Source organism: Pelodiscus sinensis, chromosome 7 (genome assembly GCF_049634645.1).
Source record: "Pelodiscus sinensis isolate JC-2024 chromosome 7, ASM4963464v1, whole genome shotgun sequence".
NCBI classification, from domain to species: domain Eukaryota; kingdom Metazoa; phylum Chordata; order Testudines; family Trionychidae; genus Pelodiscus; species Pelodiscus sinensis.
Genome location: NC_134717.1, coordinates 36,312,986 through 36,340,381, shown reverse-complemented (window position 1 = coordinate 36,340,381; position 27,396 = coordinate 36,312,986). Strand labels below are relative to the sequence as shown.

At 36.8% G+C, this 27,396-nt stretch overlaps 1 protein-coding gene across 5 annotated transcripts in view; it reads left to right on the top strand.

Annotated features, from left to right (window-relative positions):
* Positions 1-26,538, top strand: part of GRB14 (growth factor receptor bound protein 14) — an 88,376-nt gene extending 61,838 nt beyond the window's left edge. For 2 of the 5 annotated variants that reach the window (XM_075933511.1, XM_014580747.3), the window contains exons 6-14: positions 7,720-7,857; positions 10,510-10,620; positions 10,812-10,907; positions 11,965-12,045; positions 15,036-15,152; positions 15,247-15,316; positions 15,409-15,496; positions 21,151-21,244; positions 25,701-26,538. In XM_075933511.1, the coding sequence (XP_075789626.1) occupies positions 7,720-7,857; positions 10,510-10,620; positions 10,812-10,907; positions 11,965-12,045; positions 15,036-15,152; positions 15,247-15,316; positions 15,409-15,496; positions 21,151-21,244; positions 25,701-25,847 (942 nt within the window). In that variant the 3' untranslated portion in view covers positions 25,848-26,538. Of the gene's footprint in view, positions 1-7,719; positions 7,858-10,509; positions 10,621-10,811; positions 10,908-11,964; positions 12,046-15,035; positions 15,153-15,246; positions 15,317-15,408; positions 15,497-21,150; positions 21,245-24,454; positions 24,587-25,700 lie in introns of all 5 variants that reach the window. The other 3 variants (XR_012905196.1, XR_012905197.1, XM_075933512.1) reach the window with 3 other exon arrangements.
* Positions 26,539-27,396: the final 858 nt, after the last annotated feature.

The following is a 27,396-nucleotide window of genomic DNA, read 5'->3' as shown; positions in this document are numbered from 1 at the left end:
TCTTATATTGTGGGAATTGGTAAATAACTTTTCCTTATTCACTTTTTCCACACCAATTGTGATTTTATAGACCTCTACCATATTCCCCTTTATCCTCCTCTTTTCAAAGCTGAAAAGTCCAACTCTTTTTAATCTCTCTTCATATGGGACCAGTTCCAAACACCTAATCCTTTTTTGTTGCCTTTCTCTGAACCTTTTCCAATGCCAATATATCTTTTTGGAGATGAGGCGAGCACATCTGGATGTAGTATTCAAGATTTGGGTGTATCATGGTTTTATAAAGAGACAATAAGATTCTCGGTCTTACACTCTATCCCCTTTTTTAATGGTTCCTAACATTTTTTGCTTTTTATTTTTTTATTTTTATTTTTTATTGCTGCTACATACTGAGTGGATGTTTTCTTTAGCTTTTCTTTCCAATAGTCATAGGAAAGTAGGAGTGAAGGGGATCTTGAGAGGTCACCTAATCCAGACTCTTGCTCAGAGGTCAGGACTAAATATATTTTGACTATCTCTGACAGCTATTTTTCCAACCTGGTTTTAAAAACCTCCAGTGCTGGAGATGCCACAGACTAAATTGGGGATCTGTTCTGGGGTTTAAGTATCAGCTGTTCCTCGATTTGTAACAAATTGTTTCTGATTGTGTTTCCTAAACAGCGAGAGGTTCAATCTTAGCCCCCAACAAGCTTTAAGTCTGAATTTGAGTCTTGAATAACGGGTGCAATATGTAGCTGGCATGTGGCAGCATCAGATGGAGGCACAGTATTTGTACATACATTTCTTGGGTGTTAAGAGTGGAATCACTGAGCATAGCTCATGTTCTGGGGTTTCATGAATGTGATCTATTTTAAACATAGAAAATTAATAGAGCAAATGGATTTTAAACCTGAGGGCTTCACAGTAATGGAATATTCTAATATTTCATTTTTTATCTGTTCCTTTGAGAAATTATAGATTTCATAGTTTGAATTCATTTATATTTCACATATTTCTAGTAATTAAATATGAAGCTGATGTCTTCAAATCTAATTTAAAATCAGATTTTTCCACTTGCAAGTTACTGAATAGATTTTACGGCAGTGCTTACTGTGGCAGGCCCCCCTCCCGCCTTCTCAGTAATGATGTTTGGAGCCAATCTCATGTTGTTAGTTCTTACAAATACTCCCATTGAGTTAATTATGTGAAGAGGATTAGGCCCCATTTGAGCGATCTTGAATAATGGGTGAAATACTAGTCTCATTGAAGTAAATGGTAGCTTTACTATTGACTTCGCTGAGGCAAAGAGTTCCTCTCTTTCTTATATGGCTAACTCTTCTCTGTTCTGATACTATTCAGACCTTTTGGCTGCAGTGGTTTTTGGGAACAGGATTTAATTTATTTATGCTGCAGATTGTTAAACTTTTACTTTTTTTGTATTTTAACAGCAACAGTTTCACAATTACTCGTCTGTAAATTATTCTGATTATGCTTTTTTACTTAAGGGTAGCTTTATTCTTCCCCAAGTCCAGTTTTTAAATAGATTAAATTGATATTCAGGTTCTGTATGTGTACTTTGAGTTCAGTGTGCAAATCTTGCATTGATCTCCTAATACCAGCCCCTTTCCAACCCACCACACTTGCTTGGCCCCATCTACTTTCTCCACTCCCATCACCACCACCTTCTATCTCCTCTGTGTTCCAGACAGAATATAATACTGCTTGAGCACCAGCAGAGAGAACATTGGGTGACTGTCTTCCTGGTCTCAGTTCTGGTGTTTGATGCTACAGCTTCTGGAATTGGCAAGTGCAGAGAGGCTGTAGCATGTCCTGTTCAAATGGAACTTGGAAAATTCACCTGTCAGGCCTCTACTGACTACATGCAAGCTGTCTCTACGTGCATGCTGGTTTATAAACAGAGAAAGCTAACAGTGTTTGGACACCCCCCCCCCCCCCAAAAAAAAAAGTACTACTTTGTCAGAACCTAAACTTTTTGTGGAAAGGTTTCTGAAGAAAGGCAGGAGGCATATGTATATGGGGAGAGATGATTAGCCAAAAGCCCAGTGGACAGGACAAACATCCGGTCATATAGGAGACACAGGTTCAAGTCCTTGCTCTGAATCAGCCAGAGCAGAAACTTTTTCATCCCACGTGAGTGTTCACGAGGATGTTACCTGCTCTGGGGTGTGTACTTGGTTTTTCATAAAGAAAAATTGTTAGAGCTTGACTCTTTTGCCTCAATGTTTAATGGGAATATTTTGAAATCTCTATTTTATGGGATAAGGGAAAAATATCTCTTTCTACCCAACTTCTAAATAATCTCTACCAAAATCTGGGAGATTTTTCCATTTCCCTGTTCCAAAGAGAGAAGGCATTAGAACTTTGCAACACTTGGGGAAATGGTTTGAAGGTGGGCAAACCAACATATTTCTGAGGAAAATAATGAACTATTTTTGCTAAAAGTTCCAAAAATGTTCAGCCTAGGGCAGATGATTAGTATGGCCAATTTCAGCATGGATGGGTAAAGTTTGGCAACGTTTGAAGGAACTGAAAACTGGGCTTTATAATAGAAGTCATTTGGCAACTTCACCTGTTTACACTGCTACTACCTCTGTCTATAACTGAGCCCAAAATGTTTCTCAGTTCAGAAATCTTTGAAAATTTCTACATGTATCTCAGACCTTTTCTCCAGTTTGTCGAGATCATTTTGAATTATGACTCTATACTGCAAAGCAGTTGCAACTCCTCCCAGCGTGGTATCATATGCAAACTTAATAATCATACTTTCTATGCAAAGATCTAAATCGTTGATGAAGATATTGAACAGAACCGGTCCCAAAACAGATTCCTGCGGACCCAACTTTTTATGCTTTTCCAGCAGGATTGTGAACTGTTAATGACTACTCTCTGAGAACGGTTATCCAGCCATTTATGCACCCACCCTATAATAGCCTTAAAGTAGTTTGCTTGCAAGAGGTGATGCTCACAAACATATCTGGATATTTTCAGAGGAAATTCTTAAATATTAACCAATAGTAACTTAGATGTAGCAAAAAGGAAGCTTTTGAAGATCAAATTTGATTGTATGGGACCAAGTTAAAATCTGAGGAAGTAAGTGGAAACTTAAAAGCAATCTGGGCAAAAAGTGGATACAAAACTATGTACAAAAAGGCTCTAATTCAAATCAGAAAGTTAAGAAGCTGGCTTTCTCTGAAATTAGTTTTCATTTTGTTTCTGAGAGTGTCAGTGTCTTTCCTCAAGAAGCAAGATGGTGTATCTAACTTCCAGGTGCCATTAATACTTCAGATATTTCACTGTAAGTTATGGGGATTCCTGTGAATGTTATATAATGGGAAATTTAACTTTAGGCCTAGATTTTTTTTCTCATGCAAGAATATACCTCTTCTAACTTTTTTCTCTTCCTTTTTTTTTAGTTTCAGCTCAGATTTTGAATTTGTATCTGCTGAATTCATTTATCTTTCAATAGATTTTGCAAATATCCAAACCAAGTTATAAATCTCTGATGCTGATGTTTACTAGAATCTGTAATACACAATGATGCTTTACACTAATGATGTGTACAGTTCATTTGCTATAATCATATTTTGTATCTTATTCCCATAGATTAAAATAAATTAAATATTAATACATTTTGTATAATCAACCCATCATTTTTAGAGGATTTTTCTAATTTTCTGCACTTTAATCTAGTGTTACATGGATCCTTAATAAGGCTTTTCTTTGTCATTGATTTCTTCTAGCTGTAATGAACTTTGGTCTTAAATTCACCCATTTTACATATGCTACCATCTTTTACAACTCTATAATATGATTGGAGAACAAATTACTCTTATTGTCTAGGATTTTCAGTGTTCTTTCATTGTGGCAAAATGATTTTGTCAGACAAAAGTAGTCGTCAGAGACCCAGATGATTTAGTCTTGCCTCTTTCCAACTACCGTTGTGAACTACTAATGTTATCATATTAAGGAATAGGTGCTACATGGATTGCTAAAGCAGGGCTCTGTATTACTCTTCAGCAACTTTGGCCTGCTGTTCAAGGAATGTTTTGGTTATTTTGTCATTGGTATCTTCCTAGTGGGAGGATAAGTGCAAGGGTACAGGGTCTAAAATGGAGGTCTTATGGAGTCAGGGTAGTTAATTGAACCTTCAGACAAAAGAGGCAAAGGTACTGAAATTAAGTGCTAGGGAAGGAAAGAGAGATTCTTCTTCACAATCTCCCTGAAGAAAACAGATGACCTGTACTAGAAGGACAGACTGATCTCACTGCATCAATCAAGCTTGTAAACCCCAGCATGGACAATGCTAGTACGATAAAAGAATTCTTCCATTGACCGCCACTGAAAGATGGCTTTACTGTAGTAACTGAAGAAACCCTTCCATCACTGTGAGGATCTATACCACAGCAGTGTAGCTGGGCCATTATAATGTATCTAATGTAGGCATACCCTCACACTTTCAAACTCTCCCAAAGTCTCCCTTTGAACTTTGTCTGTACATTAAAGCCGCAATTTAATTTTAGTCTTTTTATTCACCACCATATGTGACTGAAGAATAAAGTAGGTTTACATAATTCATCTTCCTCTTTGTCAGATTCTGTAAAACCTTCCTAGCTTTGGAGACACACAAACTTTCAAGTTCAGACTAGAACATCTGTGCTTCAAACTTCCTGCTTCGAGAAGCCCACGTTATTTGATATTTGTGGGCTCGTGGGGCAATATTCAAAACCAAAAGTGCAAAAAAAAATCAAAATTAGCATTTCCTTCTTTTTCACTAACCACAGTTTTTATGCTTCCTTCAAGTGCATTGTTGTGAGATGAATATCACTTATGGCTATGGAAATGAAGCTGTGTTGTGGAACAGTGCCTACATAGCAGTGGAGATGTCTGTCCCTTCAGTTGTGTACAGTGCTGGAAAACAGTACACACAAACAGCTCTAGGCTCTGATTCTGGACTCTTGTGCACATCAATCATTCTGTCGGTGGCACTAGTCATAGATAGGACCCTGTTTAGGACACTTCTGAAATTCTGTAGACAAAAATTTGGCTGAGGAATTTGACTGTTGCTGCAGAATTGTGCTTCACAATCTTCCCTTTCATTTGTAATTTTGTGCTTAGCCCTTCTGGTCATGGTACAAATGTCAGAAATATGAACTGAATGGTAATTAAAGCAGTGTGCCTGTTTGAGTCTATAAAAAGGCTGAAACATTAACTCGGGGGCTACATCTATACTACGATCCTCTTCCACAAGAGGAAATGCAAATAGAGCGCTCATTTGTGTATGTCATACTCTCATTTGCATTTCTTCCTCCAGGTCCCTTTTGCACAAGAGATTTTTGCGCAAAAAATCCCTTTTGCGCAAGAGTCATTCTTCGTCATTTTCCTCTTTTGGCTCAGTGATTCTGTAGCCATAAGAACTTAGAATATTTCCATAGAATTATCCATTTTTCTGCAACCATATGCCTGATAACTTTGTTCTTTCTCCCTGTTCTTCTGGATTTTTCTTGAAACTTCTTCTCCACAGCTTTCCCTTCAAGAGGCAGTTAATTGGCTCATTTCAGATTCCTGCTTCAATAAGGGTCATTGTGATAATCTAGTTAAATCTCCTGTAAAATAGAGACCATAGAACTTTTCCCAAAATAATTCCTAGAGCATATTTTCTACAATAAACATTTTGTCTTGATTTTAAAAAACAGCCAGTGATGGAGAATCCACCAGGACCCCGATGAACTGTTCCAATGGATAATTGCTCTCATCATTAATTTATTCCTTATTTTCAGGTTTGGTGGATGCTGCTTTCTCTGTGACAGGAAGCCATCCTATTGTTGAGACACTGACAGACATTAAAAATTCAGACCGTGAGATGGGAAAGCCAGAAATACAAGTTCATGAGCTAGACAGCGTACAGAAAATCACAATTGCCAAGGACTCTGGAGCCAGGGACATGAGCTGTTGCAACTAGAGCATTCCCCTTTCCTGGCTACACAGGAGGGGAAAGTTATTTTGTCCTGACTTCCTAGAAAACATTGGGCAAAGTCTAGGCTCATAGTGTGCTGTGTTTTCGTGGCACTCTCCAGGTGGACTAACCATTACAAAAAATAATAAAAAACGTTATTTCAATATTTAAAGCAGTGTGTGTTTGTGAAGGTGTAAAGATGTGGGCATGCAGGATGTTGTATGATGCTACAACAAAATTAATATTGCTGCAGAACATGAATTTCTGATGCACAATTTGCTGCAGAGTATATAAAGTCTGCTTAAGACTTTACAGGATACTGGCTGTAGTGTCTCAGACAAATTACTGCGTTAATAGCAGAACATAAGCTCTTTTTAACCTGAACCTCTTAGCTAGAATAGATATTTTCATCCTTTAGGTAAATGGTTCTATTTAATTCTTTTGAACGGGATGTGCTAGCATGAGGTAGATGGGTAGAAATTGCCTTGATCAACTTCTTCCATTCCTTCTTGGAATGAAGGAATGGAGTGCTAATCCCAAGAGGGCTCCACACTTTCTTTTATATCTATCTCTATCTCTATATCATATATGGCAGAGCTGAGAGCTATAAAAAGACTAGTATTTTAGAGACATTGAAAAGACCTGCATTAGGGGAAGGATGCTGTAACACCTTGCAGAGGAAAGAAGGCGCCTAATCTTCCCTGAGCAATTGGGCGGTTGTAGAGAAGAGTGAATGGTGCCTTCTTCCCAGGTGTCTGAAATCCTTTGAATAGCTGCAGGAACTCACACAAAGGATGAGAGATTTATGTGAGGGGAAATAGATTGAGAATACCTGGCCTGGAGCTGAATTTGTTTCAGGTTGAATTAGGAAGTGTAGTGTTCCAGTGTCTGTTACAATTTCTTGGGGCATTCTGTCAAGTTTTTAAAGGCATAATATATTCCTTTAGAAAATTCAAATAGCAAGGACAATGCATTGAACTAATAAGGAATGCTCTTTATGGAGTATACGTACCTTCATCTGTCTACTAACGGCCAATTCCCTTATAATGAATGGTGTTTGCCTCTCTCTTGCTTCAATGTTTGTAACATTGTGGTAATGTATTGTGGAGATATCTGCAAACTATTCTTAGGGATAATAATTTTTTATCTTGTCAAGGACTTGGAATATTTCTCACTCTAACACATTTGCAAAATGATGCAACTAAATTTTTCTCTAGGACAAAAAGGCTCTTCTCCTGGGGGTCTGAAATTTAACCCTGATTTCAGGGTCACTTCATGCATACTTTAATTTTTAGTCAATACTCAAAGTGTGCATGTTTGGGTTTGTGTGTGGCAGAGAGAGAGGATCAGTGTGTATAAATGGTGATATATTCCCTCACTCCCAAATGATAGCATATTTCTGTCACTTCTAAACTTAAGTTGTTTCCTTTCCAGAGGTTTTTGAAAGGCAGGAGTTACTGTAGGGAGCTATGCAAGGACTTAGGCTTTATATTCTGTATGGTGGTATTCATTGCTTTCTCTAAATGTCTGATGGATCTTTGAAGATTTAACCTTCTTTACTTACTGAAAACTTTGTTCAGTGTCTTTCATGCTGTTGTAACTAGATGCTCTCACTATTCTGAGGCATCTGTATAATTTTCCATTTTTGCAGTGTGTATTTTCACCTATTTAACGTTTAAACTTTGATATAACGTTGACTATGGAATAGCATGTCAACGGAAGAAAAAGCTGGATTCAGGTGGGAAATACATATGCAATATTTGTTTCAGATGTTCCTAGGTTCCAGCACATATCCTGAAATTCATGGTTATTTGCATGCAAAAGAGCCAGGGAAGAAATCATGGAAAAAATTATACTTTCTTTTGAGAAGATCTGGCCTGTATTTTTCCACTAAAGGGACATCAAAGGTAAGACTAGAATATGATAGAGAACAGTAAGCATAGGACAAGCATGTATTTTCATTTGCAGTACTTTTAACTAATTTTATTTCAGTCCATGGTAATGAATAGGAAACTTGGGATCAAGGTGGGTTTTTTGTCCTTTTTTGTCCATTCTAAGGATAAAACATGTGATTGGTGGGAATAAGGATATGTAATGAAAGGGTTTCAGAATAATTTCTTGTATAAACCAAAGTATTGTGGTCTAACAAGTCTGATTCATTCTGAATATATGAATTTAAATTTATTTTCCAGTCAGTCAACACGAGCTCTTTAAAAAGAAATTATGCTTTTCAGATCTACTGGTTGAGAATTCTGATGGGTGGGAACATAATCAAATCTTAGCTGTTGTTCCTGAATGTACCACTTGGATCAGTCTTTCAGAGCATTTATTTATTTTTAACCAAATAAGAGGAGCAAATTTGCAGGGGAAAAAAAGGTAAATTTGTAGGAAAACTTTTTTTACTATCACCATGTATCAATGACTCCTTATATTTTCTTTGTTCAATTTTTGTCCATACTGAAAGTATAACTAATGACACCTGTCTTAAACAGGGTGCACTGGAGATGAGAACTTTTATGTAATCCACTTTTTAAAAAAAAAATTTTTTTATGTTTGTCTGAACTAGTGTTAGTTGTCAACATATTTCCACAGCTGTACTCATTTAATTGAGGACAGACAAGTAAATAAAAGAAATTTTACTGCTATGCCCTTGAGGAATGGAATTAATATTTAGTTTGTGACTGGACATTAATTATTAAAATTTATTTTCTTACTTCTGATGATGTGATTTAAACAATGGAATTTAAAATAAATTGCAAAATGACTTCAAAAGTTGTTACTTTTTAAGACTTAATCATTAAGCATTGGGGCTTAGATATCATGTATGTGTTGCTAGAAATCAGCTCATTGGTGCATCATATTTTTCTTCACAGAAAACAAAGGTGGGGTTTTTTTTTGGCTTTGTCTAGTTTGGGGCATTTTGCTCTGATGCAGCAGGTGAATGTTCAGTGGCCTTTTTGTTTATTTCTTCAGTTACTTCATCTTCTACTATCACAATATCAGGAAGGCTGCTATTTGGAAGAAGAAAACTATACTCATCTGATGCTCTTATTTGTATTTTTTCTTAAAGCTGTCTGCCTAAGAAGGAAAGTGTTTCCCTGAAAGTGTTCTGTGTAATTTACTCTTGTTAATTTTTATAAACTCATGAAAACAGCGAATATGGTATTTTTGTTTACAAGAGGAATGCTATTATTGTGTTTTAGGACACATGCAAAGAATGTCATTTAAAACAGCTATACAGTGTGTTCCCTTCCATCCCTTGTTTGTTTTGGGAGGAGCTGCTTATTCCTTTCAGCAAATAAAAACAATTCCTCTACCTGATCTCTTCACAAGGCAATGCTGGTTGACGAGCTAATCATCGTGTTATTCAGTCAAGGTTACATTTTAAAGTAGATTATAAATTCCTGCTTCTCTAAAAGTAGGTGGCCGATTGGTGTGACATTTCACACCAGGTTAGTTTTATACCCTTTTAATTTTCTGTGTAGTTTGGTTTTCGTTTCTCCTCATGCATTTTTAATAGGGTTTAGGCTCCGCCTGAATATTTTTCCTGTGAGGTGTGTTTCACTAAATTATATATCAAAAAATTATTAACACAAAGCTTGTTTGGAATTAGGGTTTTATCTCTTAAAGTGCAACAGGGAAGCACATTAAAAAATGTGAGGCCATTTTTAGCCATTGTTCACATTATATATGAAAATTTATGCACTCTGCACAAACCTTATTGATGAATGCCAGGTGCAAATTAACCTGATTAATAGGATTAGGTGCATGCAGATCTGATTGGACAAAATGCATATAAGGCTCATAAATTGAAATAATGTAACTTGATTGATGGGACAAGTTGTGGATGCATGTAAAATCATCTCCAGGGGTAGATGTCAAATTTTATCATATAACAGTAGTTCTGCCAACAGGTAAAATATTATTTTGCCACACTTGAAACCATTGCTTTACCTCTACCTTCTGCCCTCTAACCCTGAACATTTTTTTTTAAACCAAACTCCCTTTTTCCCACACAACCAACTATTTAGTATTGTTTTTAAGAGGGGGAGTAGATAAGCTGGTAAAGGCATGTGTGCAGAATAGTTAATGTAAGGGCAGCATTAAGATTGAAGTGCATTGTTTGTGATAGTAGTAAGGTATGTGCTTGAGATGGAAGCTCAGAGAATATGTACTGCTAGATAGCTTGATTTTAATCTTAATTTTTTGAGTTTGTCAGTCCTTGCGTGTGTATAGCAATTCTAACTGCTACCCACCAAACAGCTTCAAATTGAAATAGTATTAAAAATTTATCTTCTATCTGTGCTGGATGATCAGGTTAGCCTAGCTTTTGTGGTATGTGCATTACATGGTAATATGATAACTAGATAGGAATTTTTCCTCGATTTTTTTTTTTTTTTAAATGTCATGTATTTCCAAGTGATGTATTTATCATAAATAGTTTACAGTGTGTATATATATGCATATTCTGTTTTTCATCCACATCCTTATTATAATTTCATTCATCAGTTTATAATAAAGTAACAGGCCTAATTGTGTTATATTACTTTTCCTTTCAGGAACCAAGGCATCTGCAGTTTTTCAGTGAATTCAGCAGTAGTGATATGTATATGTCTTTGGCAGGCAAAAAGATGTCTGGAACACCAACAAACTATGGATTCTGTTTTAAGGTACAGGCTTAATATTTTGATAGAAATATGCTAAAGAAAGCCACAGTTTTTAGGTAAGCTTAAGTTTCTTTAAGATTTAAAAAAAAGATTCAGTTATCTCTTGTAAAATAGGAGAATTAGTGGCTTTTATTTCAACAGGTGTTATCTGCAAGATATGCATTAATGCTAAACAATGTGCTGTGGCTTTCTAGCCCAACAAAGCAGGAGGAATCAGAGATCTGAAGCAGCTTTGTGCAGATGATGAGCAGAGCAGGACCTGCTGGATGACAGCAATTAGATTACTTAAGGTAAAATCTGTGAAGTTTAATTACTTGCCAGCATTTTACTATGTTAAATGCTTTTTATGTCCTAGAATATAGAACCACAGGTTACTGATAAATTTCAGTGTAATAACAAGCCTTCATTTTGTACACGGTGGAGTCTTTTTGACATCTTCCAAAAAGAAGATAGACATTGAATTTCCAGTAAAATACAAAAAGATGGCGTTCTGCTCTTTAAGAGCACTAAAGACTTGCAAACACGTATGCAGTATATAACATTAAGCACATGAGAAGTCCTCTTGAATTCAGTGAGGCTATAAAAATGAGTAATGTTAAGTTCATGTATCAGCGTTTGCAGGACCGAGACCTTAAAATGTATTTGAGATATGTCACTCAGGTGTTAAATCTTTCCTACAAACTGTGTTTAATTCTTTTAGCCAATTTTATTTTATGGTACTGTACTTTTAGTGTACTAATTATATACTATCAAACTCTTCAACAGAGTACTTGATGCAATTAAAGAACATTTTCTAGTCCCTAAAATAGACTTATAATAAATCCATTATACAATTTGAGCTACAGTTGCTACTGGTGTTGCCCCCAATTATGATGGTAGAACATAGTTGACTAGTTGGAGGGGTTAGTTTTAGTAACAAGCAGGCAGAATGGGTCATATGGTGCCTATAAATGGCGAGAATTGACATACATGTACAGTATAAGTTATTTCTTAAGAAAATGAAAATCTTAGCCATTTACTCCCTCTGGCTAACTTCTTGTTTTGTTATTTTTGAGGGAGAAAAATTTAATATTCCAGTTTTATATTTAGAAAATTCTCTTCAAATGTAGAGTCAGAAAACAATAATTAAAATATATATCTTTAAGGCAAATATTCCTATTTTTTGTGCAGGCTATTATATTATAATTAATATAATTAAGCTAATAAGAAAAAAAATTTCTAAATAAAATCCGTTGTATAGTATTTTGGAGCTCCTGTGTAGTTATCTTTATTTAATGCTTCAAGTTGGTACTATTGAAATCCCTACAATAAACAAATTGTGAACAGGTATATTATTTTTTATTTTAGTATGGAATGCAGCTGTATCAGAATTACATGCAACCATATCAAGGTAGAGGTGGCTGCAGTTCTTTGACTATGTCACCCGTGGTATGTACTGTAATAACTTACTGAGTAAATAAACTACCTAAAATAGAACCTGTGGCAGAAGTAATGTAACCTGTGTTTGTGATCCTAGAAATGTTAGTGTACTTTAAATTTAAGCATGTGAGCACTTATTTAAAATATTCAAGTACAGTGGTCAGCTTCCCTTAATGACACTGTAGATGGAGCCATTACTGATTCCCTGGCATGCATGCAGTTTCCATGTGTGACCTTTTCTGTGCCAAGTGGCTCTTGGTGCAGGAGCGACACTAGCCTTGTATTTGCACCGTGCTCCAGCTAAGAGGAATATTAAGAATTCATCACTACAGCTTCTTTATGCAAATCACTCCAGCAGCACTCTTGGAAAAGGGCTAATATAAACGATCAAACTTTGAGACTGAATATTCTCAATATCGGATGCAGTTACTTTCTCACACCCCTCAATCAGAATTCACAACCAGCAATTCCAGGGCTGGCCCACAACATTTTGGCACCTGAGGCGGAGAGCTCAAATGATGCCCCCATGCTCCCTCGCTTGGGCCAAAACTTTGAAAGGTCTCAATTCTGCCTTTTTCCTGTTCTACTCCTCTCAAGGCACTCCACCATCTCTGTGCATCTAGAGCAGAGAGAATACATATGCACCAGCAGCAGACACAATTTTCTACACTATGGGTCCTAGTGGTGCCCCCCTCCCCTCACAATATGGCACCTGAGGTGGCTGCCTCAGTTCGCCTCATGGTAAGGCCAGCGCTGAGCAATTCAGGTCCCATTCTCTGAACCCTAGAGGCAAACATCACCTTTTATTCTGTTCTTGTTTGTATCTTTGTTAAAATTTCAGCAAATGATAATTCATCAGACCAATCTTCAGCTCAGGACATGGTTCCTGGATTTGAAGTCCTTCAGTTGTGATGTCTGCTGAAGTCATTACAATTAGATGTTTTTTTTTATAGGAGTAAGATGTCCTAATCCACATTATTGAAACCTCTTCTATTTCCATTTATTTGAGTTCTAATGCAATCTTTCTATGGTTATAATAGAGTGGGAACTTTTTAAGGCCAGAGATTTTGGTTAAGGAGCTTTAACTGCAGAGGCATGTCTTTTAGGCTCTCCATGTTGCTTCAAATTATAGAAGGGTAGGGGTTTTTCTATTAATTCATATCCCAGGCCATACTGATTGCTTGCTGTAGAGCTTGTGTATTTACTATCATGCTCAATTTATAAACGCGAGTGTCTCAGAAATAAGTGTTTTGTGCTCATTTTAATTCTTTGTTTATGAATCCAAGTTCACTCAATACCATGAAACATTAATGGTACTTGTGAATCTGACTGTCAGGAATACTTTATATAAGAACTTGCATATGCTGTTTTTATGCTCCTCCTTAGCACCCAGAAGTTTAACATTAAAGTAGAACTTAAAATCTACTAAGAGATGCAAACTAACATTAATCAGCTGCTCTGAGCTATCCCGCAGAAATTTTTATTGGAAGTTTGGGCTGTGAGGTGAAGCCTAGTGTGTATTCATGCATACTTCAAATATTTAACAATTTTGGTTGAATTTAAATGGGGGGGGGGGGGGAGAGAGAAACAAAGTAGAGTATAAAAATCTTCCTTCAGGAGTGTGAAGTGTATTTCAGTTTTTGCCTGGTTTTAGTGGTGTTATAAAGGGCTTTTGAACACAAAGGAAGATGCTGAAGCCAATCCATAACAAAATATGATTGTTATTGGTATCCTCTATTCCAGAACTACTTGGTGGCTCTGAAAAATAAGGGTCTTTGAGCTCTAGCAGAAAAATCCTTGTCTAAACATGGTTAACTTTGGCTTGTAAAGGTTGGCTATACTATGGCAGAGCATTTGGGCATAGATGAGTTCATGCCAATGTGTGGCATTTAATAGGCTTTCCTACTAGTGTAGGTAGGTGGGCTTCCTGATTGGAATAATCTCTCTTCCTCCCCTTACCTCATCTCAGCCTGCTCATCACAAGGAACTGACTTCAGTGAGGTGAGTAGCACTGTTATGTTTAGAAGAGGTCTGCATTGTCAGTGCCAAATCATACTAAGCAGTGTATATGTAGCAGTTTTGAAAAGCCATAATAGTAGGTAGCCTCATCATATACCTGCTCTTAAACTTAGATGGGACATTTGAATCGCTATATTTTCACAAAAGCACACTGTAGCAGTCACATCAAGGTATGATTTAGCCATTATAAAGGTTGTTTTGTTGGCTGTGTTTTTTTTTTCTTGGTTTGCAGTTTCCTTTCCTTATCTTTTCTTTAACAACTCTATTCAGTGTGACGATTGAAAAGGAAATTGCATCCTTGTCTGACTTCCCCTCTCTCTTAGTGTATCAGAGTCACAGAGCAGTGATGGAATATTATAGAATCGTCTTTCAAATATTTAGTCCTTTGGAAGTGGTTCACTCATTTTGTAAGAGCATTTGAGTTTCAGGGAAGGTGGCATTTCTTCTCAGCATGTGTAAGTGCAAATATTTTGTTAGGATCTAATTTAATAACATTGGTGACTGTGGTTCAGACCTATGTTGCTTTTTGATAGATGGAGACTATAATTTAAAGTAAGCAAAGCACAAGTTTGTATCAAATGACTCATGCCAGCCCTTTTAATCAGCCATAAATAACAGGCCTAGAGAGTTTAATTCCATAATTTCAGCTAGAGCTGATGAGGACTAGTCTTTGGTAGCTTAAGTATCTTCAGACTGGGTATTATTGGCTGCAGTGATGCAAAAAACAAGATGCTTTCTCCTTCCTTCCACACTTATCTCATTGACTGGCAAGCCTTTGGGTTCAGCTGGATAATCTCCCTCGAAGACAACTAGAACTACAAATGTTGTCCAAAGTGAAAGAAAACTTGGTTCAGGGGAAAAAAGTTGCAAAAATTTGAAACACAACTGGCAAAATGTTATTAGAAAATAACGTTTAGAAACCTCCTAACCTTTTTCCCCCCCAAACTGAATTATCCCTCTCCCCTCTTTTTCCCCCCCAGAGAAGCATTTCAGAAAATTCCTTGGTAGCAATGGATTTCTCTGGACATAGAAGCAGAGTAATTGAAAATCCAACAGAAGCTCTTTCAGTTGCAGTTGAAGAAGGGTTAGCATGGCGGGTATAAATACTTTACTTTTTCCAAGTATTTTTTTCTAATTTTATTCCCACACGCAAACCTTTGACACTTTTTGTTTTTAAACTCTCCCACACAGAAAAAAGGCTGTTTACGTCTCAACACACATGGAAGTCCTACCACTTCTCAAAGTGCCACATCAGGTGTAGGTATGTGTGAGCTAATTTATAGTCCCAGAAGAGATGCAACAATCTTTGATAAAACAGTATTGTTAGAATAAAGATCTTTTTAAATTTTCTAGCTATTCATAGAACTCAGCTGTGGTTTCACCATAAAATCTCTAGGCATGAAGCTCAACGACTTATTTTACAGCAAGGACTTGTAGATGGGTAAGCTAGTTCCTTTTTAAACTTTTCTAGGTTGTAGTTAGTGATGGTCAGAAAATAACTATGCAGAAACATATTTGCTTACTCAAGGGTTTATGTCATATCTACTTAATGGAAGTAAAATATAGACATTCAAATTACTAGAGTTATGGGAGAATGACTTAGATTGTATTAGACGTCTTTTTTTTAACAATAAAATAGTGCTCCAAAGCTTTGATCCTACAGTTGAATGGATGGACTGCTGCATTTGCCCAAAGCCATGTTAAAATCACTGGGCTCTGAATTGGGATGACAGTCTTCTCTACACTGTCAATTGTAAGATCAGGATCTAAAATTAGATTCCAACATCTCTTACTAATGATGAATCAGAAAACACTGTTGGTTTTCAAATCCAAGGTTGAGTTTCTTGCACTGGCAGTTGGAAAAATCCATTTAATTTGGAGCCTGAGAAGCAGTGGTCTGAAAGTAATTGAGAGAGAATGTTGAATTTCAGGATGAGTCATTTAGTCTTCTAATGATATATTTTAAAGATTTTAAATATTCTTCTCTGAAAAATTATTATTGTTTCTAAATATCTTCTCTTGACTTACTGTATTATGGTTGAATTTTGTGGTATATTTATTTTAAAGTCTAAGACTTCTTCAACCCCATAACGTACAGATAAGTTCCCCTCTCATTTTGGCCTCCTACTGGCCTTCCAGACAGGAACTCTTATTGTCCATCTTGCTGCTTATAAATTTTTCTAGAGCTCAAAGTAATGCTATTGGAATCCCCGTTCATAGCACTGATCTAACAGTTTATTATGTGTTAGAAAAGGCCTGCACAAAAAGTGCTCTCACAACCAAAAATATTTTCCTGTCAGCTGCAAAACCAAGCTGAATCTGTCAGCTGAAAAACCAAGAGCTCTGTCCTCCTTGAATTCTGTTCACTGCAATGATATTGCAGCTGGCCTAATAAAAACAAGTAATATTTCTAGCAACGTGTCTAGCAAGTAACGTTCTGAGGTATGCTGATTTAAATTTGAGCCACATTTTAGCAGACAGAACCAAATTTTTAAATAGAGAGATAATGGATTGGGGAGTGAAGAACCATACCATTTGTGCCAAGAAAGTGAATATCTTGTCAAAGTTACATCCGTGCAATGTTAGCATGTGATGATACCCTGGTGTCTGAAGGGAGATGTCCCTGTCATTTGGTGTGAGGGATCTTGTTGAATAGACTCTCTAGAATTATTTGAAACTGGTCTACCTCAAATTTATGTACTGGCAGTTTGTGTTGACCACAGATGTATCTGCTCAAATTGTACACTAGACATTACTGATAGCTGGCACAGAAGACTTTCACAACTATTGATAATACAATACGTGACAAATGTTTCACATGGTTACTTCTCTTTAAAAAATGAACTGCCACCATGAATTTAGAGCCTTTGTGAATAAGATGATGTTATCTGTATAGGTATGTCCACGTATCAGGCAAATTTCTATATTCCTTGTGCAGAGTCTTGATGGGTTTCAGTTCAAAGATAAGTGTTCCAGGCAATGAAACCCACTATGCAGATGAAAACAGATTATGGGCTTCCATTCTAAAGTGTGTCCTGATAAATAGTATTCATACTATTATGAAAGAGGGAAGTTAATAGTTTTAACAAGGGTTGTTATGTAAAGGAACTGCAGCAGGCGGATAATGGTGCCATCATGCGAAAAGTGTCCTGAACCTAATTATTAAAAATTAACCTAAATTTAAAAATTTAAAGCATTTTTGAGACGCCTCGATGGTATAACTGTTTTCTCAGGGGGATGAAGAAAATACTAATGAGTCTCAGATCTAATCTCCAGCAGTTTTTTAAAAATCTGTATACTTTCTGGAAGGTTTGTCTGTGAGTACTGCATATATCAAGGCCATCTTTCTTCCTTAGATTTACATCTTGTCCAGTTTAGGTGAAATATAACAAATTTGAAAACATTTGGGGCTAAATCTTCATTTTATTTGGAATCCAAGTTTACCTATTTTAAGCTTCCTGTGGAGTTTCAGGAATACAATACAAATGTAACTGGCATGCAACATTAGTTGTGGTGTTATATATTATATATACTTTGGGATGTGATTTCATCTTGGATTTACTTAATATTATGCAATGATACTTGCTTTAAAGCAGAGCAGAAGCTATAGCAAGATTATGGTTCTGATATTAGACCCTTAGTGGCTATTTGGAGGCTTTTCATTTAATGAATGGCTGACAGCCAGGATGTACAACTACTAGGTTTCTGATGCATGGGCAGCATATGTCATTAACAAAGTAGCAGTTCAGCATGCATCTGCTAAAGTGCAGGATTTTTTACAAATCAGAATTATTTGGGCTTTGACACCTAAAATCTACGAATGGATTGATGTTTTTAGATATAGGGTGGGTTTAATGGGGGAGAATGAAAGTTTTAGGACATATTTAAAAACACATTTTTGTTTGTGCATTCATTATATTAGCTCTAAAAGCTCCTAAAACATGTACAAAGATAGTTTAGTGTTAAAGGATTCCATCTTAAGGAAATAATCCACACTTGACACTAAAATGGGGTTAGAAAAGGGTTTAATTAATTTAAAAAATAACTAATAAAACAAAGGTTGGGGTCCAATAACTGAGACTAGGCTGCTGAAATGAGTAGGCCCTAAATGTCCCCTAAAATGAAATAATCAGTATGAATGCCAAGGCTGAGTCCTGGTTCTCCTTTCCAGCCTGTGCTCTTTTTAGTCTGATGTAATTACTCATAATATTGTTTAGTTTGGACCCTAAACCAGTACAGCTAGGGGCCTTATTTTTGATGTAAGAATGAATTTTTTTCCAGGCCAATTTGTGCATCTTTAATGTTAGAGTTATAAATATCATGAGAGTTATGCCTGGGATCGACCTGTACACAGAAAACTTTTTTGCACAGCCCACTAGATGGTATGGAAGAGCTTGTTAGAAAAGTATATTCATTGCTCTATGGCTATCAATTAAACACACTTAGTTGTTATATCTACAGGCATCTGTGCATAGATTATATTTGTTTTCTTCCCCATGGACACATCTCCAAATAAGCTGAGCAAGAGAGTTCTGAGTTCATGCTGCTGAATTTTAGTTAATATAAAATTAATAGGGACCCCAAAATTGCAAACCCTAGCCAAACCCTCCTTTATGGTTACTAAACAGTACCTATATTTTGGTGATGGGAGAACTTCAAAAGGATTGAGGTTTATATTAATAAATATAGCAGCCTCTATTATCCCCTGTTTCCACACAACTTTCCTTACCATAAAACAGCCTGTCCTTCACATGTAATTCTCTACTATGGGTAGAAGGCACAGTTGCTCAATATCTTTACAACCTGCCAGAATGTGCATGGAAAGGATAGACAGGCTAGTTCTCATCCTAATGGTGACTACAAGAGGCAGCCACTCATTTTCTCCAGTCATGTGGCTTTCTTCTTGGATTCTTTCATTGTTTCTCTTAAAATTTTGGATGATTATCCCCTCTATTCTCTTATTCATACCGTCCAGATTGTCTCCATTCCAACTGTTAGGAATTGCTTAGTTCTGTACCTATTCTCCTCTGCATGTATTTTAGCAGTAATGAAGCAGTAGAGGGCACAGCAATTTTCAGGTGCTATTCCATCCTATTGCCAATACTGCTGTACCTCCCACCCCCCAACAATCTATTCACCCCTCCGCAACCCCTGCTGCAAAACCCCTTCAGCTGCTCAGTCCTCAGGACAATGGCCGTTAGGAAAAACTAGTCTGGGATCGCTTTTCAATTTTAGAAGAGCCCAATAGTTGATAAGAATATTTTAATAGAGATCTGCAATATAAAAACTTGTAAGTTTGAGCGTTTATTCCTAAGTGGGAAATTTTCCCGCTGTATAGATTTTAGTGTTTGTACTTTGTTACACAGGGATGAGCAACCACAACCTATGGGCTGGATCTAGCCTGCTAAGCCAAATTAGATTCAGCCCGTGAATGCAGCAGGAGCCTCACTCAAGCTTCCTGCCTGCCCTGCACCTGCACACTGCTCAGGAAAGCCAGCTATGAGGACCTGTTTGTTTGTGAACAGCAGCAAGCCTGGATGGGGAGAAGAGGAAGAGGCTTCATGTGCTGCCCCTGCCACCAGCCAATCTCGTAGCTCCTATTTGGGAGCTGCTTATTTGAAAAATGGGTAGCATGAAGTACCACTCCCTCCCTCTCTTCCTCCCTTACTTTAGGCTCACAGCTGTTCAGATGCACATGGCCCACAGCTGGGCTGCACTTAGTAGTGTGCAGGGCACAGAAGGCAAGAAACCTGCTGGGCTGCTGTCTGGGAATCACCCAGGTAAGCTTCTCTCAACCAGAGCCTGCCTCTGGCACCCTAGCTCCTCCAAACACACCCATCCCTGTGCTCTGCTCCATATAACCCAAGTTCTCTGCTCCCCCTTCTGCACCCATACCCTCTCCCAGACAATCCCCTGTCACAGCCTCTTCCTGCCCAAGGTTACAGTCCAAATCCCCGTACTCCTTGCTGCACCCCAGTCTCCTGCCCCGGTCACACTCCCTTCCTTCACCCAGCCTCCTTCCCAGTTCCTACACCCCATCTCTTACCCCAAGCTCCCCTTCTGTACCTAACCTTCATTCCAGATCCCACACCTCTTCCATTAATATCATGAAAAAGTGCAGACCTTGACCACTTACCAGTTTCGTGGAGTGGCCCCCCCATCAAAAATTATTGCCCACCCTTATTGTTACAGCTGGCAAATCTATGCATACAATCTAGCCAGGTTCAAGTCTTGTACCATGTTTCCTATAAGCTTTCCATTGAACTATAAACTTTTCAAGCTATCTTACGCATATGCTCTTATGGCACATTAGCATTGTGGAGATTGGTAAGTCCTTAAGGGAGTTAGATGCCCAGATATCATTGATTTTTTTTTTTTAAAATGGGGAATAAGGTGCTTAGTTCCCTTAGCCTCCAATTGTGCTATTGGAGAAATTAAAGGAACAAGTATCAATGTATCAAGTGGACGTTTGAATATAGAAAATCTCCTTCTCTTTTCTTGGTACGGGATAGCCAAAGTACTTTTAGGCAAAATTGCCAGCTGTCAATCTACTAATAATTGATGCCTGTGGTTTCATCTGATGAAAATAAATAAGGTTTCACAAGTACAGTTCCAATCTTTCTATGTAAAAAATCATGGGCTGCCACTTCTTAGCATTCTACCCCTGTGTAATTTATGATTTTGCTCATTGTCAAGATCTTGGGCAAAACTTTACTAAAATTGCAAACTCTTCAACATGTTTTTGTGTCTGTAATAAAGAGATACTTTGTATGTTAATATTAAGGTGTATTTAAAATAAATGGCTGCTGTGTTTGTCATTGTGGAGAAGCGTATTTTTTCAGATGATAGAGACAGTATTTGAGGGATAATACATGGATGAAATAAAAGCTTGTATTTCCAATTATACTTTTTCAATATGCACAAAGATTTAAAGTACAATTCTTGAAATTAAACTTAGTACAACATTGACTGAATTATTTGTGATCAGCAATAATGTGTTTGCAATTCATGATGGTGTGCACTGGAAAGCTACAAAAAAATTCTAAAAATTCAACATAAGCTTATTTTGAAAATTTCTGTTCTCTCTCTCCCTAGAGTTTTCTTGGTACGGGATAGCCAAAGTAATCCCAAAACATTTGTCTTGTCAATGAGCCATGGATTAAAAATAAAGCACTTTCAAATTCTACCAGTAAGTAGCAACTTTGTATAAAGGCACAATAGCATGCCATGCTTCCAAAGATATTTCTCTGGTATATGAAAACTGGTAGATGTCGGTACTACAGTATTAGACACTGGAAAAGCTTGTCTCTGTCATGAATAGATATTACCCCATTCACCTTTTCTCTTTGATATCCTGGGACCAGCTCAGTTGCCACAACCCTGAGAGCCAGGATTAAACATTTATGGAACTTGCTGTTTGATTTGTTATAAGGTTTGGCACTATTGTTTGGGCTTTCAAGTGAGCTGTCCTAAGATGAGGGCAAGTCTGTTGTCTAAACTAAATATAAGCCTTTTATGGGATGGAAATATTTTAATTTTAAATGTCTCTCAGCCTCCTGTCCTCCTGCCTTGTTTTCTCAAATTTTGGTTAGATGGACCTGTGTAGGTTAGAACTCTTAGTCATGTTCACAGGCACACATCCTGTTCCTATAGCCATCACCCTAGAAAACTCCCTCTGTTGGAACAGCTTCCTTCCAGGGCCGCATTTCCTCTACACGTTGCCATGGTATTGCTATGTGCAAGGATAGGAGAGTATTTTCATTTTTTACTTAATGTAAGTTTCATTTTTTGGTTGCAATTGATATAATGGTTTTCAGATCAATTAATTTCAAAATTAATTCATTTTAAATTTCAAAAACCTCCATGGATTTACTGAAGAAAAGCCATATTCCCATTCATTTCTCAGTGAAAGCAATTACATAGCATATGATGCTCTTGTCAGTGACTGTGGGGTTATCCTGTCCATTCCACCGAGCCTGGAGGTGGTATTAAAATTCTTCCACTTTCTTGCCAGCCTACTTTAAGTTGAAATACATTTTTGTTGCCTGCTTTAGCCCTAACGCTTTATCTAAGAGCGACTACTGCTACTTCACTTTCCACAAAGAACTTCCCTCCCAGACTGGTTTTTACCCAAAATCTCCTGGCCTGCTGCTGATTAATTTCCCCTGTTGGCTTTATCTATTCTGAAGGACTAGGCCCTTCCCCAAATGCATTTTCCCCTGACTCACTGGACACAGTTTTGCTCATTGGCTCCAGTGACAGATTTCAGAGAGCCACCATTTGGCATTTCTATGCTGTAACCAGCACCCTAGACACCTCCCTCTGTGCTGCACAACAGTAAATTTGATCTAGTGCTTGAAAACCAGCCTGTAACCCTTACTCATTGTGAACCATTAAGCCAAGAAGACCAGTGCCGGTTTTGCTCTGCTTAGACAGATGAGGTGGTAGTATATCTAGCCTGCACACTGTGTTTTCTATAATCAGGGCCACTGAGGGTTCACCTATATTTTTCAGTTGTTCCCTCTCCAGCCCTTAGATCAGACAGTATATAGTTGAAGACAGCTTTTTGGATTCACTAGGAAAACTGAATGATTCACTCCTATCAGAAAGTCACTCCTTTCATTTGCCAACTTCAGAAACCACTTTTTCTTTCCTGTCCTCAGGAAACAGGCCCCAAGTTCTTTAACTTCTCCTGTGCAGGAAAATGTAGTTCCTCTTTAGAAAATCTCCATTCCCTTTGTCCCAGACATTCCCCTTCTCCTCTCAAAAAGCCAATTATTTCTCATACTCTTCTGAAGGTTGCTCTTCCATACAGAAGCACTGTACAAAAAATACAAGTAATATTCATCCTTAATGGTGGCAAAAAACATTCTCTCCTGCAATAGGATCCTTGGAGGAGGAAGAGGAAATATTTGCTTGGTAGCATTTGCAGTCAAGAATTAAGTCAGCTTTTCCATGGGATGATCTGGAAGGTCTCTGCACACTTATTCATACCATTTTGGAAATTGAGGAACTACATCAATTCAATACAAACAAGATTCTCTTAAACTACTTTGCCTTTTTCTCTTTTCCTTTTATCTTTTGCTACAGTTATGAGAAAAATAGCATAACTTAGAAAACAATTCAAGCCAGAAGGGGAAAGAGCACAGAAACAGAGCCAGATTAAAATAAAAGTAGCTCTGAAAGGGACAATGTTCTAAAATTCTCATGCCTTCCAAATAGTGATTTCAGTGAATGGAGTAGAGCCATTGAGATTTACATTTTTTTTTTAAAGATGTTTTCTTTAAACACATGATTATTTAAATCCTTCACTAGTCGGAAGGATGGCATGCTCCACTCTTTTAAAATAGATGCCAGCTCCTTTCCAAATCTATTTTCTTAACAACTTTTTCTCTAATCAAATTCTGATGGTTCTAACATCTCCATTAAATGCTTTTAAAGAAGGATGGTATGCATTGGCAAATGTGGCCTAGTAATCCTAGACAATGGATACTTGTGCCTCCAAACTAATTCCTCACCTCTACTTTTCCCAGGGCTCAGGATAACAAACTTGTATTTATGTAAAAATTGATTCCATCAACCAGGTTCCCACTGATCACTAACATCAGGAATTCTGCTTCAGGTGCTTCAGATCCCAAAGGATTAAAGATTTTTGCCAAGTTCTAGATGAGTGAAGCTTACATCGATCTATTGTTAATGTCTGCTTTTGCACAAGCACTCTAGGCTACCAGATCTAGAATTTCTGGTATTTAATAGATGGGGAGCAACATTTCTGACTTCTCCAAAATTAGCAATTTATTTAGCAATTATTGTAGGGATTTTGTGGAATCAGAAATATGTGTGTGATTGGGAAGGGGATCTAGTTGGAAAATGTTTGAATATTCCTTTTAAAAAAATTCTTCATTGCTGCATGTTCCACTTCCAATTTATGCTTTCAGTCTGAGCCATCACTACCAATTAATCACCAAATATACTGCTCTTCTAATGTCTAGAAAGCTAATTACTGTTCAAGTAGAGAGAAGAAGGCTATAATTATATCGGTTCTCAGACAATCCTCTTCTAATAAAAGCTTGATCATTCAGAATAATAACCTTGCAAACATGCACAACATGTCAGGTTCTTGGGCAATATGGTTTCCTCATTAATGTGCTGAAGAACTGAGGTTCAGTTCAAGGTAGACAGATTTGGGGATAACAAAAACATTATTAAATTCAAACCTCTCATTAATAAATGCCTCAACTTTTCTGAATGTTTCAGCTCTGCAATATCTATTATGTTGGCATGATAATTGTATGCATGTGTTGAGTTGGATGGATAACGGTACATTTTCATATTTCTTGCTGGAAAATAGGAGTTTTCAGACCCATAGAATGACACATGTTAACACTTCCTTACTTAGTAGTGTTTGTCCTGGACTGATGAAATCTGAAAAAAAGAATTTAGAAGCTGCCTCCAGACTTAGAATGGGTAGGATAACCCAGTAGTTGTGGCCAATGCAACTGCTGCTTACACTGAGAAACCCTAATTACAGGTAAGAGAACAAATTTTGTTCCTTCCAGAAGGATGGTTGCATCTTTTCTCTATGCTGCAGTAACTGATGCTGCAATGCTGTCACCATTTTAGGGTCTTATTTTATGCACTATTATCCTCCACTTTGCCTATAAATTGCCTTCTTTTATTAACTGATCAATATTTCTGATAAGTATCAAATGTCTTAGTAGCAGGGTGCTTTAGATTCAATTTTTTCTAATTGAGGCTATTCTGTTATGCAAAGAATTAGCTTAAATTAATGGGGTGATGTAAATTATGGGGATATTTATTTATAATAATTTAAAATTGTAAATGTTCCCTGTAAATCTTATTTTGTTTGTTTTAAGTACACCAAGGTAACCGTACAATAGGTATTTTCCAATTCTCCTCCCTCTCTTCCCCTTTGGTTAGCATGCTAGCATACACATGGTTGTCCAGAGCAGCAGTAGTCTTTGTTCTCTCTTCCTGCTCCAATGAACATATTATTGTGCTGCCACCGTCGTGAAAACCAACAGTAGAAGGGCTCCTGTCTGGAACCACCCTCTGCAGCAAAAGCTACGTCAGTGCATAAAAATAACCATGAACATACAGGCACCTGCTGCTATATAAAATATACTAGCTACACGGGCCATTGTAAATAATGAGTGTAGGGCAAACAGTAGTTAAATACAATTTTTTTTTTGAGAGAGAATGTACTTAAATTCACATTTCTTGTTTTATGAAGGCTCAAGATTTTTATGGTTCCAGTTAAATTTTTCCATGTGTGATCATCTAATGTTCTTACTGAATAAAAGCATAATAGGCTGACATTAGCAGCCGTCATGAGCTAATGTTCTAATACATATTCAGCCTTATATTCTTTTACCTTATGAATTTGCCTAAAATTAACAAGAAGATAAAAAATGCACGACCTCTCTATTGGTCACTTCAGAATTTGCTATAAATGAATACTTAACTTCTCCCCTTCCCTGTGGACTATAAATAATTCAAGAGCATGAATCTATACAAAGATGTCACAAGTCTTTGATTTCATTAAAGATGTACATATTTTGAATTTCTGGTTACAAAATACTATTGAACTATAGTATTTATCTTTTATTCTTTCTCTTTTACAGTTGGAAGATGATGGAAAGCTATTCTATACACTGGATGATGGTCACACCAGATTTACTGATCTTATTCAGCTAGTGGAGTTCTACCAGCTTAATAAAGGAGTGTTACCTTGCAAGTTAAAACACTATTGTGCCCGAATTGCTCTTTAACCAAAACACAGTTAATTCACCAAATAGATAGAAAGGAGATGCTAGAACACTTTTTTTTCCCCCCAAGATAATTTCCTAGGTGGAAAAGTCATTACATTGAAATGGTTGTAAATATCATATGGGAAAAAAAAGTTTATACTTTCCATATAGAAATACTTTGCACTGTTATTGTCTCCAAAATAACTTTAGTAAAATGAACTTCAGAAAAAAAGTCATATAATGTTCCAGTACTTGAAATCTTTTTCAAATAGAAACAGATATTTTTATTATGAAACTTTATTTACCAAAATGAGAAAGGAAGATACCTCCATGTTGGTAATAGATAATTCATAAATGAGTTAATTGCATTCAGAAATACTTCATACACATAATTTCTATTCCACAATCTCAAATATAACATGAACTTTGGGTAACAAAACTCTAGGAGTTGGTTTGTATTTAATTTTGTAAATAAAACAATTATTTTGCACTATATTTTAAATGCTATTTTGTGGCTTACTGTGTTCAAAAATGAAAATATTCTGAATTAATCAATTAAAATGACTTCTAATATAATGACTAATTTTGGATCAGTTGTATGTATTTCACTAATACTGCTCTAATACTTCTTTTAGGTTTTCTTTTTAAGTAATTACTGGAGCCACTTTTTTATTATGCAGATTTGGAGGTAGTATGCATATGAGCATGCTTATCTGTATTTTGTAGTGCACATCATGTGCATGTATATATGTAATTTTTTTTTTTACTTATCCATAGACATTTCAGAATACCCTGATTTTAATGTTATATTTTGGAAGGAAGGGTATTTGGAATTCTACTCCCTCCCAAGAGAATAGGTAAACTACATTGTGATTTTCTGGTTTTTTTTTTTTTTTTTTTTTTTTTTTTTTAAACCTCTCCAAATGACTGGCTACAGTCCTAATAGTCTCCCGATAATATTGCACTATTGACTAATTTAAAAGCAACTAGTTAGACATTAACTACATCAAAGGGAGGGCTCTCCCATTGATGCAGGTAGAGTTGCTGACTCGAGTCCCACGACTTGAACTCGAGTCCGACTTAAGTCGCCTAGGTGACTCAACTTGAGACTCAACTCGGGTTCATTGTTTGTGACTTGAGACTCAACTTGAGACTTGCTAATTTTGTTAAATCGACTTGGTGAATAAATTGTCTGAAAATGCCTATATTGATGGCTTGTACAAAAGTGACTTGACATTTTTAAAATTAAGACTTGAGACTCGACTTGGGACTTGACTCGAAAGTGACTTTAGGGACTTGAGACTCGGCTTGAGACTTGAACTGTAGTGCCTTGAGACTCGACTTGGACTTGATCATGACGACATGAAGACAACAGTGGATGCAGGTAGCCCTCATTGCCACCAATGGAAGAATTCTTCCATGTATCTAATGTTGTGTAATATGAGGTTATGTCAGCTAACTACATTCCTTGGGAGGAAAGATTTTTTCATACTCCTGAGTGATGTAGTTAATCCAGCATAATTTTCTACAGTAGGCCAGGCCTAAGTGAAACAAGATTTTAGAATGTGTA